This window comes from Acinonyx jubatus, chromosome B4 (genome assembly GCF_027475565.1).
Source record: "Acinonyx jubatus isolate Ajub_Pintada_27869175 chromosome B4, VMU_Ajub_asm_v1.0, whole genome shotgun sequence".
Classification (NCBI taxonomy): domain Eukaryota; kingdom Metazoa; phylum Chordata; class Mammalia; order Carnivora; family Felidae; genus Acinonyx; species Acinonyx jubatus.
Genome location: NC_069387.1, coordinates 81,321,765 through 81,336,734, shown reverse-complemented (window position 1 = coordinate 81,336,734; position 14,970 = coordinate 81,321,765). Strand labels below are relative to the sequence as shown.

The 14,970-nt window shown below is 38.5% G+C and overlaps 1 protein-coding gene across 2 annotated transcripts in view; it reads right to left on the bottom strand.

The window, feature by feature from the left end:
* The window catches only part of RBMS2 (RNA binding motif single stranded interacting protein 2), a 71,433-nt gene extending 58,016 nt beyond the window's left edge, over positions 1-13,417 (bottom strand). Inside the window, exons 1-2 of one of the 2 annotated variants that reach the window (XM_027071469.2) lie at positions 12,547-13,417; positions 12,371-12,446 (exon numbers count right to left, since the gene is read on the bottom strand). Coding sequence is in view for 1 of the 2 variants with exons in the window: in XM_027071468.2 (XP_026927269.1) it covers positions 11,388-11,453 (66 nt within the window). In the remaining variant the exon portion in view is untranslated. Of the gene's footprint in view, positions 1-11,387; positions 11,587-12,370; positions 12,447-12,546 lie in introns of those variants that run through there. The other variant, XM_027071468.2, reaches the window with a different exon arrangement.
* Positions 13,418-14,970: the final 1,553 nt, after the last annotated feature.

Below are 14,970 nucleotides of genomic sequence, written 5' to 3'. Positions count from 1 at the left end.
TCTCTGCCCCTCCCCCACTCACACTCTGTCTCTCTCAAAAATAAATATTAAAAAAATAAAAATACATAAATAATAAAAAGCTTCTGCACAGCAATGGAAACAATCAGCAAAACTAAAAGGCAACCAACAGGGGCGTCTGGGTGGCTCAGACGGTTAAGCATCCGACTTCAGTTCAGGTCATGATCTCGAAGTCTGTGAGTTTGAGCCCCGCGTTGGGCTCTGTGCTGACCGCTCAGAGCCTGGAGCCTGTTTCAGATTCTGTGTCTCCCTCTCTCTCTGACCCTCCCCCGTTCATGTTGTGTCTCTCTCTGTCTCAAAAATAGATAAACGTTAAAAAAAAAAAATTAAAAAAAAAAAAGGCAACCAACAGAATGGGAGAAGATATTTGCAAATGACATATCAGATAAAGGGTTAGTATCCAAAATCTATAAACAACTTATCAAACTCAACACCCAAAAACCAAATAATCCAGTGAAGAAATGGGCAAAAGACATGAATAGACACTTCTTCAAAGAAGACATCCAAACTGCTAACAAACACACGAAAAAATGCTCAACATCACTCATCATCAGGGAAATACAAATCAAAACCACAATGAGACACCACCTCCCACCTGTCAGAATGGCTAAAATGAACAAGTCAGGCAATGATAGACGTTGGTGAAGATGTGGAGAAAGGCGAACCCTTTTGCCCTGCTGGTGGGAATGCAGACTGGTGCAGTAGCTCTGGAAAACCGTATGGAGGTTCCTCAAAAAACTAAAAGTAGAACTACCCTACAACCCAGCAATTGCACTTGTAGGTATTTATCCAAACGATACTGGTGTGCTGTCTCGAAGGGGCACATGCACCCCAATGTTGATAGCAGCACTATCAACAATAGCCAAGGTATGGAAAGAGCCCAAATGTCCATCGACAGATGAATGGATAAAGAAGATGTGGTGTGTGTGTGTGTGTGTGTGTGTATATGTATACGTATATATATACACACACACACACACACACACACACACACACACACACACATATATATATACACATACCAGGAATAGTACTCAGCAATAAAAAAGAATGAATCTTGCCATTTGCAACAATGTGAATAGAACTAGAGTGTATTATGCTAAGTGAAATTAGAGAAAGACAAATATATGACTTCACTCATATGTGGAATTTGAGATACAAGACAGATGAACATAAGGAAGGGAAGCAAAAATAATATAAAAACAAGGAGGGGGACAAAACATAAGAGACTCTTAAATATAGAGAACAAACTGATGGCTGCTGGAGGGGTTGTGGGTGGGGGGATGGTCTAAATAGGCAAGGGGCATTAAGGAAGTCACTTAGGAAGGAAGATGAGCACCGGGTGTTATTTGCAGGGGATGAATCACTGAATTCTACTTTTTTTTTTTTTTTTTTTAATGTTTATGTATTTTTAAGAGAGACAGAAAGAGAAACAGAGACACAGAATCCAAAGCAGGCTCCAGGCTCTGAGCTGTCAGCACAGGACCCAACTTGGGGCTCCAACTCACAGACCATGAGATCATGACCTGAGCCAAAGTCAGACGCTTAACCAACTGAGCCACCCAGGCACCCCTGATTCTACTCCTGAAATCATTATTGCACTATATGCTAACTTTGATGTAAATTAAAAAAAAAATTTTTTTTAATTAAATTTTAAAAGAGTAACTGGTTGGCTCAGTCAGTAAACTATGCAACCCTTGATCTCAGGGTTGTAAGTTCAAGCCCCATGATGGGCACAGAGCTTACTTAAAAAATAATAATAATAACATTTTAACTAAAAAATTTAAAAAGCAGACACAGACCAAAGGACACAGAATCAAGAACCTAGAAATAAATCCACATATACACTGGCAACTCAAATTTGATAACAGAACCAAGAACATTCAATGAGGAAAGAACAGTCCCATCAATAAATGGTAACGGTAAAACTGTATATCTACACACAAAAGAATGAAATTGCACCCCTATATTAACAACCACTCACAAAAATTAATTTGAAATGGATTAAAGACTTAAATGTAAGATCCGAAACCATAAAACTCCTAGAAGAAAACAGTGAAAAAGCCCCTTCACATTGATCTAGTTGATGTTGTTTTTTTGGATATGACACCAAAAGTGCAAGCAACAAAAGCAAAAAATCAATATTGGGGCTATACCAAACGAAAAAGTTCTGCACAGCAAAAGAAACAATCAACAAAATGAAAAGGAAACCTACAGAATTAAAGAAAATTTTGCAAACCATATAGCTAATGAGGGGTCAAAAAACCAGAATATATAAGGAACTAATATAAATGGATAGCAAAAAAAAAAAAAAAATTAAAAAATGAGCAGATGCCTGGGTGGCTCAGTAGGTTGAGCATCCAACTTCAGCTCAGGTCATGATCTTCGTTGCAGTTTGTGAGTTTGAGCCCCACATCAGGCTCGCTGCTGTCAACACAGAGCCTGCTTCGGATCCTCTGTCCCCTTCTCTCTGCCCCTCTCCCGCTCATGTTCTCTCTCTCTCTCTCTCTCAAAAATAAATAAACATTTTTTAAAAATGGGCAGAAAACCTGAATAGACATTTTCCCAAAGAATACATACAAATAGCCAATAGCTAAGTGAAAAAGTGCTCAATGTCACTAATCCTTAGGGAAACACAAATCAAAACCATAATGAGATATCACCTCACATCTGTTTTATTGTCATAAAAACAAGAGATAACAAATTCTGGAAAGGGTGTGGAGAAAAGAGAATCCTAGTGTACCATTAGTAGGAATGTAAATTGGTGCAGCCACTATGGAAAAGAGTATGGAGTATGGAGGTTCCTCAAAAACTAAAAATAGAACTCCATTAGATCCAGCAATCCCACTTCTGGGTATAGATACATGGGAGATAAAATCACTTTCTCAAAGAGTATCTTGAGTCCCATGTTCACTGCCACATTATTCACAAGCGCCAAGACATGGAACCAATCTAAGTGTCTACTGACAGATGAATAAAGAAAATGTTGTATATACATACAAACAAATATTATTCAGTCATAAAAAGAAGGAAATTTTCCTATTGGTGACAACACAGATGGACGTGAAGGGCATTACACTAAGTGAAAGAAGTCAGAGAAAGACAAATACTGTATGATCTCATTTACGTGTGGGATCAAAAAAACATCAAACTCATAGAAACAGAGAATAGAATAGTGGTTGCCAAGGGTTAAGGGGTAAGGAAAATAGGGAGATGTTGGTCAAAGGGTACAAACTTCCAATTATAAGAGGAGTAAGTTCCAGGGATCTAATGTACAGCATGGTGATTAATTATGGTTAATACCACGGTAACGTATACTTTAAAGCTGCTACGACAGTAGAGGTTTAATGTGCTCACCAACAACAAAGAGGTAACTATTTGAGGTGAAGGATATGTTATCTGACCTTAAAGTGGTAAACCTTTTGCAATACAGATGTATATTAAATCATCACATTTTACACATTAAACTTACAGAATGTTATATGCCAATTATATCTCAATAAAGCTGGGGTGGGGAAGTTGGGATGGGGGAGAAATACCTGATGACTATGATGATTTCTCTTAGTGGGCTAGTAGGGGCAGAAGCCAGACTGGAGGGGGATGAAGAATGAACAGAAGATTTTGAACTGAATATATGTAATTACCTCTATAGCTTCCCAAATCCCACTAAAATCATAAAAGTTTTAGAAAGACACAGGAGTGTCTGACTGGCTCAGTCGAAAGAGCATGCGACTCTTGATCTTGGGGTGGTGAGTTCAAGCCCCACACTGCGTTTACACCCAGTAAAAAAATATAAATAAATAAATGAAAACTTTAATTTAAAAAAAAATAGGAGGGGCACTGGGATGGCTCAGTCAATTAAGCGACCGACGCTCTTGGGTTTCGGCTTAGGTCATAATCTCACAGTTTGCAAGTTTGAGCCCAGCATCTATCAGTGAGAAGCCCACTTGGGATTCTCTCTCTCTCTCTGCCCATCCCCCCACCTCATTTTCTATCTCTCAAAATAACTTAAAGAAAAAAAAAAAAAGGAGCACCTGAGTGACTCAGTCCGATAAGTCACTGACCCTTCATTTCAACTTGGGTCATGATCTCACAGTTTTTGAGATGGAGCCCCGTATCAGGCTCTGCACTGACAGCACAGAGCCTGCTTGGGATCCTCTCTCTCTCTCTGCCCTTCCCTTGTTCACATTCTTTCTCTCTCTCAAAAAAAATTTTTTTTAATTAAAAAAAATAAAAAATAAATTAATAGGAGTGCCTGGGTAGCTCAGTCAGTTAAGCACCCAACTCCTGATTTCAGCTCAGGTCTTGATTTCAGATCTTACAAACTGACATCGGGCCCCTGCTTAGGATACTCTCTCCCTGTTCCTCTCTGCCCCACCGCCCCCCACCTCTATGGTTGCAAGCACACTCCCTCTCTCTCAAAATACATACATAAAATAATAAATAAATAAATAAATAAATAAAGCATTAAAAAGGGCTTTTTTGATAAAAAAAGTAATAGTTGGGGTGCCTGGCCGGCTCAGTGAGTGGTAGAACATGTGACTCTTAATCTTAGGGTCATGAGTTCAAGTTCCATGTTGGGCATAGAGTTTACTTAAAAAAAAGAAAAAAAGAAAAAAGAAAAGAATAGGCCATTTACATCCTAACATGTGATTATAAATATTACGCATTCTCAAAAGAATCCAATGAAGTATATCAGTACTTTAGATGAAAAACTCAAGGTCTTAGAGAGCCTAAGAAACTTGGAACTAGCACCCAGCTAGCAAACTGACAAAGCCACAATTAAATTCAGCTCTAACTCCATATTACACAATTTGTATAGAATACAATGCTGCCTTCCTTTGTTTAACCTTAGTTTAATGCCTAACATTAGCTTAATTACATTTATTAGGGTAGATTTTTTTCAGGATCTACGAGTAGGCTTTAGAAGCTATTATCAGGAGGCGCCTGGGTGCCTTAGTCGGTTAAGCGTCCAACTTTGGCTCAGATCATGATCTCACGGTTTGGGGTTCAAGCCCCACATCGGGCTCTGTGCTGACAGCTCAGAGCCTGGAGCCTGTTTCAGATTCTGTCTCCCTCTCTCTTTCTCTGTCTCTCCCCTGCTTATACTCTATCTCTCTCAAAAATAAATAAGCATTAAAAAAATATTAAAATCAGGTGTTTTGGGGGATAATAAACTGAATGATGGGGCATAATAAACTGAATGACACCATAGCTACCTTTACAGAGTTTACACTCCAGCAATGAAAATAAGACAATCACCTAAAGGATTCCAAAACAACACAAAATTACATAAATTGCCATACATGAAATACAAAATTTTATAGAGGATCAGAAAAAAAAAAGTCCTCTTTGGGGGTGGGAGGTAGAGGGATTAGGAGATGCTTTATAGAAGAGGTAACTTTTCAGCTGAACTTAAAGAGATAGATAGGGTTTTAAAGGACAGTTTTATTTGAGCTACTGAACAGCCTCAGTCATGCTGTAGCCCCAGGGCCTAGCACACTGGAGCAGTTTAATGAATGTGGGTGGAGTGAACAAATGAACAGAAAGCCATTCCAAAAGGAAGGGACAACACCAAAGGATCAGAGGCTGAATACATGAGGCACAACAAAAATAAAAGGATCACAAAGAAGGAACACAAATAGGCACATACATATTTAGAAAATAAGAATCAAGTACCTCGCCATGATTCTTTTTACATTTTGGCTCCCATATCTCCCATCTTTAAGAAAATTCTCTCAATATCACCCCCATCCTGTTTCTGCCTTTATCTCATTTCTCTATTCCTTATCTTTTTAAAATAATGATTTTATTGACATATAATTTATACACCATGTAATTAGCCCACTTAAAGTATAAATTCAATGGTATTTAGATCATACTTTCACAACCATTACCACAATTTTAGAACATTTTCATTACCCCAAAAGGAAACCCAATACCCGTCACTCCCCATTTACCCCCAACCATCACCCTCCCCCCTGGACCTAGGCAACCATTAATCCACCTTCTGTCTCCATAGATTTGCCTGTTCAGGACATTTCATATAAATGGAAGCATAAAATATGTGGGCTTTCGTGAGTGGCATCTTTGACCTAGCAAAATATTTTTCAAGGTTCATCCATTTTGTAGAATGTATCAGTACCCTATTCCTTGTTACTGATGAATAAAATTCCAAAAATTGCACTGTATGGATATATACAACATTTTATTTATTTATCTGTTCATCAGTTGGTAGATATCTGGCTTGCTTCTACCTTCAATGTTGCTATGAACACTGGTGTACAGTTTTTATGTGGACATGTTTTCATTTCTCTTGAGTATATACCTAGGAGTGTGCTTAACCTTTTAAGGAACCACCAAACTCTTTTCCAAAGAAGTTGCACCATTTAACATTCCCACATGCAGTGTATGAAGAGTCCAATACTCCATGTTATTACCTGTCATTTTGATTACAACCATCCTAGTGGGTGCAAAGTGGTATCTCATTGTGGTTTTGATTTACATTTCTTGATAGCTAATAATGCTGAACACCTTGTTCATGGTTATTTGTAGATCTTCTTTGAAGAAATCCCTACTCATATCTTGCCCATTTCTTAATTGGGTTCTGCTCTCCATCTTAAAGTTCTTAAATTTTTTTTTAATGTTTATTTTTGACAGAGAGAGAGAGACAGAGTATGCGTGGGGGAGGGGCAGAGAGAGAAGGAGACACAGAATCCAAAGCAGGCTCCAGGCTCTGAGCTGTCAGCACAGAGCCCGACGTGGAGTTTGAACTCACAGACCGCGAGATCATGACCTGAGTCAAAGTCGGAAGTTCAACCGACTGAGCCACCCAAGCGCCCTGACTCCATCTTAAAGTTCTTCAACGATTACTCTATACACACCATCTATACTACATTACCTTTTACAATCATCAACCCACTCCAACCTTGCTTTTGCTCCCCACTCTGAAACTGCTCGTCAAAATTATCAACCACCTCTGTAGTGACAAAATCAACGGCTCATCTTCAGTCCTCATCTTCCAGGATAAAACTCTATGGTTTGCACATACGTATTTTAATTCCATCTGACCTCTTATTCTCATCTATGTTTTATCATCCTGTTTCTTGTATTTTCTTACTGCATATTTTCTTATGGAATTAAAATGTAAACTAAAGGGTATATCCAGAGAATTGCAAGTAAAACAACTGGGTGGGGCAGAGTGAAGGTAGTGGAATCAAGGCGGGTAGGTGGGGAAGATAAGAAAAGGCTGGATAAATAGTGAGTATTGGGCTACGGATTTGGACTTTGTTTGGCAGGTAATACGTAGCCATTAAAGGTTTTTATACAAGAAATGCTCAGCACTAGACCCTTGGGATGTTGGAAGACTATATCAGCAGCAAGTATAAAGTTATTTAGAGAGTGGAGAAACAGGAGGCAAGGAGATCATGTGGGATACATATTACAGTAGAAAAGATAATCAGTGTAGTAGTGCTCAAAACGTAAAGGAGGAATCAACAGAGAGACATTACCACTAAACTCTAACCGAGTCCACTTTATTACCAGTAACAGAATAGCCGCCCCCAGACAAGAGATGTTAGACCTAAACATTCTTAGTCCTCAGTTCTACTAAGTTTGATTTGATAGAAACTAGCTGAATATGTAGTAAACACACAATTATCTTTCCCTGTTGTAAATACATAAACAATTATAGTATTGCTTCTCTCCTGAGTAAACAAAAATTTCAAGTAACTCATGCTTCTCAGAGTGAAGATCTGACAATGCCCAGCAGTCAGTTCTACTCTCATCATTACTTCCAGCACCCCCCCCCCCCGTACTGATCTTCAATAAGTTAAGATCAAGAGGAAATAGAAATTTATGCAAAATAGGCTGGGGAAGGCAAGTTATCCCAAGTTAAACACAATCTCCTTTCTTTTTTTTTCCACAGGAAATAGTTGTTGATGCTCTGAGGAGTTAAATTATAATAACACATGCCAGGAAGATGATGTCAGGGAAGGCGTGGTTAGGCCCTTTACAAGTCTGAGATTCCTTCAGTTCCAAACATTGCCTCTTTCAACTCACCTATACTCAAAATCTCTCTACTGAGCTACTCTTTCTAACACTGAAGAAAAGAGTTGAGATCCTAGAACTCTGATCTTTTTACCTTAAAACAATAAAAAAAAAAAAGTTTTAATGAACCAAAGAGTAAGTGAAGGCCATTAAAACAGCTGTTTTTAAAACATGTACTACATTGTTTTGTAGAATCAGTCTTTGAAATCCACATTCCCCCCTTCTGTGACTATTTTAATTCTAGAGAAAAGAATGAATATTCAACACTACATCTTGAGAAAGAATCTGCCTTTATTAGGAGTTATACATTCCTTGACTGTATTCCTTTTTTACCATAACCAAAAAAGAGTAAGGAAACTACTGTCATAGACTCCTCAGGTAACAAAGTCCCTGACAAATGAAGTACATGAATATGTTTCAAAATAAAACAAACCTACTTGTTAAGGTCAAGTAAATAAAATTAATACACTTTCAAGCAAGTCACAACACTAGGTAAAAATGGCTTTTCTGAGCTCACTGGCAATTATTCTTACTCTACAAACTAGAAGTGATGACTACAGTAAATCATGATGTAAAAATTCCCTTAAAGAAAGCAGATCTCTACAAATCTATTATACTAGATTTTTGTATAACATAATGATGGACAATAACAGCAGATATTTATAATTTGTATTTTTCAAAAGTTTAAATTTTTGTTATTTCAGTTTTTTAAACATTTTGGACAAGTCCAAGAACTTTATTATACAGGCTTGATCTACTTGAGAAACAGCTCTTAATAGAAATGGCAAATAAGCCAAAGTCAAAATTAAAACTTTATCTTGTCATAGAAAAGCCTGGTAGGATACACACACCAAATTGCTACCAGTTATTTTCCTTGAGGGGTGGGATTTGGTAAGGAACTTCCAGACATGAAGGGAAGACTTAACTTTTTATTTTATATGCCTCTTTATGCTTAATTTTTTTTTTAATGGGCAGGTCTTAAATTTATTACTAAAAACAAAAGTTATTTTAAAAATGTGACCTTGGTTATAAAAATTTACAAATTACATGAACAAATCCATCCAAACATTCTTCCTAAAAGAGAAATGAACACATGTCAACACAAAGACAAAGAACATAGTAATGTTTTAAATATACCCAATATTCACCAACCTACATATTTACACAAGGAGTCATATACATTGCTACAAAGTGATGTCATCGTAACACAGACCTATAAAAACCCAAAGAATTCTTTTTTTTTTTTTAATTTGAGAAAATGAGAGAGAGCACGCACATATGTGTAAGCAGGATACAGGGGCAGAGGGAGAGACAGAATCCTAAGCAGGCAATAAGTTCAGCATGGAGCCTGACATGGGGCTCAATCCCACAACCCTGGAATAATGACCTGAGCCAAAATCAAGAGTTGGATGCTCAACTGAGTCACCCAGGTGCCCCATGAGCCAAAAGAATTCTTGACAAATACATTAATAAGTATGTACCTAACCATGTTTTCTCAATGGCTTCTCAAACCTTACAAGTTATCAGAAGAGACATGAGATTTGAATCCAAGTCCATAATTATGCTTCTTTGTCCCTTATGCTACCCTAGATTTAGAAGCTGGTTAAATATTTACTATACTACAAGGCAGAAAGGGAGTGAAGAGAGCTAATTTAGACAGCATCAAATACATGAAACCCCTAAGAGGGAAAAAAACTAACTTCCAGAATTAATTTTACTTTATTTTAATGGGTGTGGGTAACCTGAGAGACTTGGAGAAAAAAAATTAAGAAGGAAAGTTTCATATAGTACTATATAAATTTTAAAAGGAACAAAAACAGATGTAATATCCTTCTATCAAAATCATATACTCATGGGGCACCCGGCTGGCTCAGTTGTAAAAGTGTGCAACTCTTGATCTTGGGGTCATGGGTTCAAGCCCCATGTTGGGTATAGAGTTACTTAAATAAATAAAACTTTTTCCTTTTTCTTTTTTTTTTTTAAGTTTATTTATTTATTTTGAGAGAGAGAGAGAGCATGAGCAGGGGACGGGCAGAAAGAGAGGGAGAGAGAGAATCCCAAGCAGGCTCCTTGGTGTTAGTGCTGAGCTCCACACAGGGCTTGAACTCATGAACCATGAGATCATGACCTGAGAGGAAACCAAGAGTCAGACGCTTAACTGATTGAGCCACCCAAGCGCCCCAAAACTTTTTTTAAAAATCGCATATTCATAAGTGTATGTCTATTACTGATAAACAACAAACATATAACTACCCATATTTCTTAAGGATATAAACCAGAATGAATGCCATTACAAACTGATTCTAAGTGTTTTGGGTCTAAACATTTACCAACTGCCTTGATCAGACACTTTAAGTTACCTATAGTAGCATCTTTAGGTATATGAGAAAGCAGCAGGAATCTTTCCCACACCCTCTAACACTCCATCAGATGGGCAAAAGATCCCTACACATCTAGGTCATCTTTTTTCTTCAAAGAACAGTTACAATGCCAAGAAAGAGGCTAAAAGGTCTTTCTCCTACAGCAAGAAGTTCCTCCTGATCAGCACTGTGTGCCCTGAAATGCCAAGAAACTGCCAAGGATACTCCCTAGTGAATGTGGGCATAACTGTCCACCTCTCATTAGACTGCCCATGTCCCCAAGCACGACACAATTCTCTGGCAACCCTGGGTTAATCACAAAAATTCTAAGGATCCCTGCTGAGCCTGGCCATCAGCAGAGGTCTAAGCAGCAGCTCAGCAGCAGAAACCAAAGAATCACAGAACTTTCTGCCTTAATCCCAAAGTATGTCTTCTCTTACCACTCCTTCCCTATGGGAAGGTGGGGCAGTCTAGAGTATACCCTGTTCTTGATGAAGCTGTTGTGATTTCCCTGACTATAATTCCCCCACCTGATAATCCCGGTTGGGTGAGTAGAAAGGAAGGTTGCCGGAGAGGGGGAAAAACAGTTATTCAAAAAGATGAAAATAACTTCGGAGAGAGTGAGCACAGGACCAGGGTTTGAGATGACATTATTATCCCAGTGGAGACTGGGTATATCAGCAGGAAGTCAAACTAACTTCATTTCACAAAGATACAAACTTGCAACTTTGATTTGTTTTTAATTCCCCTGCCTTCTCAGGCCTCACACACAGGGACTGTAAATTGCTGTAACTTCAAAACCAGGTGAGAAAAGATGCCGAAAGAAGTGGTGGAAAAGGGAGAGGCACTGAGCAGAGAGAGGAATTCCGTTCCCCTCTTAAGAAGAATGTTAAAGCCAAGGGCACTCCCGGATCCCCAGGAAAGGAAGTAGCTGGATTCCAAAAAAGCACTTTTCCCTACCTTCTTGTTGTTCTTGTTATAGCCAAAAGTCGAAATCCCAGGCCTGGAAGTCACTGATAGCAGCATTTTCTCTTTAATGTAAGGGAGCTGAGAGAGAGAAGGGAGGGAAAAGGAGGGGGAAGAGAGGGGGGGAAGAGAAAATGAGAGGGAAAAGGGAGGGGGAGGAAAAAGGGGGAGAAAAGGAGCAAGAGGGAGAGAGATGGGGGGGCGGGAGAGAAAGAGCTGGGGCTGCTTGTTTACGTCACTGAGAGAAGTTAACCAAGAGTCTGAATAAGGCACTTCCACTGGGTCCTAATGCCCAAGATGTTATTTATTTATTTTTTTCCACAGTCTTAGTAGTTACAGCAAAAGAAAAGTTCTTAGGTCTACCCCTTTCAACTCCATCCCTTCTCTAATATGAACAAGTTCTGTTTCTCCTGAAAAGACACTGAGGATTTTTTTTTTCCCTTAGAGTTACAAGATTTAGAAAAAGCTTTCAAGTTTGATTTTAAAGGGGCCACTGGGATACACTGCCTTAGAGAACTCATGAAGACAACTCTACTGAGAAAGAATATGTGAGATGAGCTCAGGACTTTTCCCACACTTTATACTTACAGTGATCTTAAGACACGAAGAAAGAACAAACAGAAGAGCTCACCAAACAGCAGAGACAGACTGCGGGAAATAACTAGTTTCAGATCTGTGGATAGTTCTATTCCTCTTGACTCATGCTGATGGGCTGATGCTTCTCACCCCTTTTCAGATTCCCCCAGGCATCAGAATCCCCCAGGCATGATTTCACACTTAAGAAGGAATTATCAAACTTAACTATGCCATGAAACTTGGTGCCTAGTGATTTCTTTGCTTTCCCCCCAGCTTTATTAAGATAAAATTGCCTACCTAGCACTTTCTTCAACAACTGTAAGCTATCTTGTTTGATTCTTTATCCCACCATTTTCTAGTCTTCAAGGTCCATGAAGCTGAAACAGTTAAGAGTTACTCACCAAATCTGGAATTTATGCCCAAACTGAAGTTCACAGAGTTGGGATGTTTGCTTCAAGTTGTCTCTGAGCTGTAGAGCTGTAGGAAAAAATAACTGTAAAAAAACATAAGCTTCACAGAGAAAAAAATACAAAGTTCTCAGGGAAGAAGAACCTAACACAGTTGAGACAACACTCACCTCAAACAGTTTCAAAGTAATGTCCTGTGGAAGTAGCCTTAATAAGAAACTTGTAGGAAACCAAAAATTCCAGAATGACACCCAGTAATTCTTACCAATCCAAATGGAACAGGGATATAGAATCAAAGCCTTCAAATCTCTTCTTCAGGTCACCTTGTGCCATCATACATGTTCTCTTAAATTAACCTTGTCGGCTTTGCCACGACAAACATTAAGCCCAAACCCTTTCTTAAATGAAGTCCCAGTAGTCTCTATTACAGTTTTCCTGTCACCTTTTTGCTGTGATAATGGGACCCACAGTACTAACATTCTGCAGAAAAAATACACACATATCACATACCACCCCCAAACTCTAACTTTCATTTCCAATAGGACAGGAAGTGCCTGCTCAGCTCAAGGGACACAGGAAGGGTGGGAGCAGCCTCAATGTGGGAACTGCAACTGAGATTGGAAGAACAGCAGTCAAATGCAATAAATAAATTACTAAAAGGTATCTCTCAGCGCTACCATATTTTTTTAAGTCCCTTTTCTGCCCTCATAGATTTTCATTCATTATATGCCAAGTTATCCATGCCATTTAGGCCCTTAGTTGATTTCTTCTCCCTTACCCTAACAATGTGGCACAAAAACCTTAATCTCTAAGTCCTGATTTATAATGCCAGTCAACCTAATTTATTTATTTATTTTTTTAATTCTAACATTCTCGGGGGTCCTGGGTTGCTCAGTTAAGTGCCTGGCTTGATTTCAGCTTAGGTCATGATGTCAGAGTTTGTGGGTTTGAGCCCTGCAACAAGCCCTACATCTGGCTCCATGTTGAGAGCCTGCTGCCTGCTTGGGATTCTCTCTCCCTCTCTCTCTGCCCCTCCCCAGCTCACACACATGCACGTGAGCTTTCTCTCAAAATAAATAAACATTAAAAAAAATTCTAACATGCTCAATGTGTTTTGTTTTCCTACTGCATCCTTTAACACTCAATGGTATTTTAGAATTTAAAATAGTTAAAACTATGAGTTTTAGAGAGAGGCAGACATGAGTTCAAATGCTGACACTTTTGTAGTTACTACTTATGTGACTTTATGCCAGGGTACTTAACATCTCTAATTCACTCATTTGCAAAATGGAAATAATACCTACTTCATTAGCCTCTGGAATCAAATCTAAATTTTAGCTCAGTCCTCTCCCTTACAAAATGAATGACACTGAAAATAACCCACGTCTGGATTTTTCTCATTTGTAAAATAGGGTAAATAGTATCTACTTCCTAAAATTGTCATGAAATGAAATAAGGCAATACATAATAAGCCTTTTAGAAAGGTTCCCTGGCACTTGGTAAACACTCAATAGATATTAGCTCTGTTATAATTAATTGCTCTATTATCTCCAGCATGTATCCCTCTGGATATTGTATAACCCAGATTTAACGATCTGAAGTGAGTATTTCCAAAAACCAGTATCTTGATTACATTCAAAAGATTATACTAGGACTAGGCAGGCTAAACTATAACTAGAAATACTAGATATGAAATTTCAAGAATCACCCATCCAATTTCATTTATTTCCCTATCTTCTATAAGCGGATAATCTGATCATTCAGAAATTCTTTTCTTGAGCACCTGGGTGGCTCTGTTGGTTAAGTGTCCAACTCTTAATTTTGGCTCAGGTCATGATCTCACAGTTCATGGCATCGAGTCCTGCATCAGGCTCTGTGCTGGCATTGTGCAGCTTGCTTGGGATTCTCTCTCTCCCTCTCTCTGTCCTTCCCCCGCTCATGCTCTCTCTCTCTCAAAATAAATAAACATTAAAAAAATTATTTTCTTAACTCTGATCCCCTGGAAATTAGTGAAACATTTCTTATCTCTAGAAAAAAGGAAATAATACAGAAACAAAGCTCATTAGATTTAAGACACCCCAGCCTCCACTTCTCTAGAGTCCTACTACTCCAAGAAACAGAAACAGATCTAGAAAAAAAAAAAAGGAAAAATAGAAGTTTCATGCACCCTAAGATTTAATACCATTTCTCTCCTCTAAAAGGAGCAGTATCAGGAGGAGGTTGGAAGATAGAGGCAGAATAGGAGGACCCTAGGCTTATGTCGTGAATACAACTAGATAACTATCATTATCATCCTAAATACCCCAGAAATTGACTTGAAGACTGGCAGAACAAACTCCACAATTAAAGGGCGCCTGGGTGGCTCAGTTGGTTAACCAACCAAATCCTAGTTTCAGCTCAGGTCATGATCTCATGGTTCGTGGGTTTGAGTCCTGTGTCCAGCTCTGCACTGGTAGCACAGAGAATGCTTGAGATTCTCTCTCTCTCCTTGTCTGTCCCCCACTTGCATGTGTACACACTCTCTCTCAAAATAAATAAACTTTTTTTAAAAACATTAAAAAAATAGACTTTAGATTTTTGTAGTCTAAGAAGTT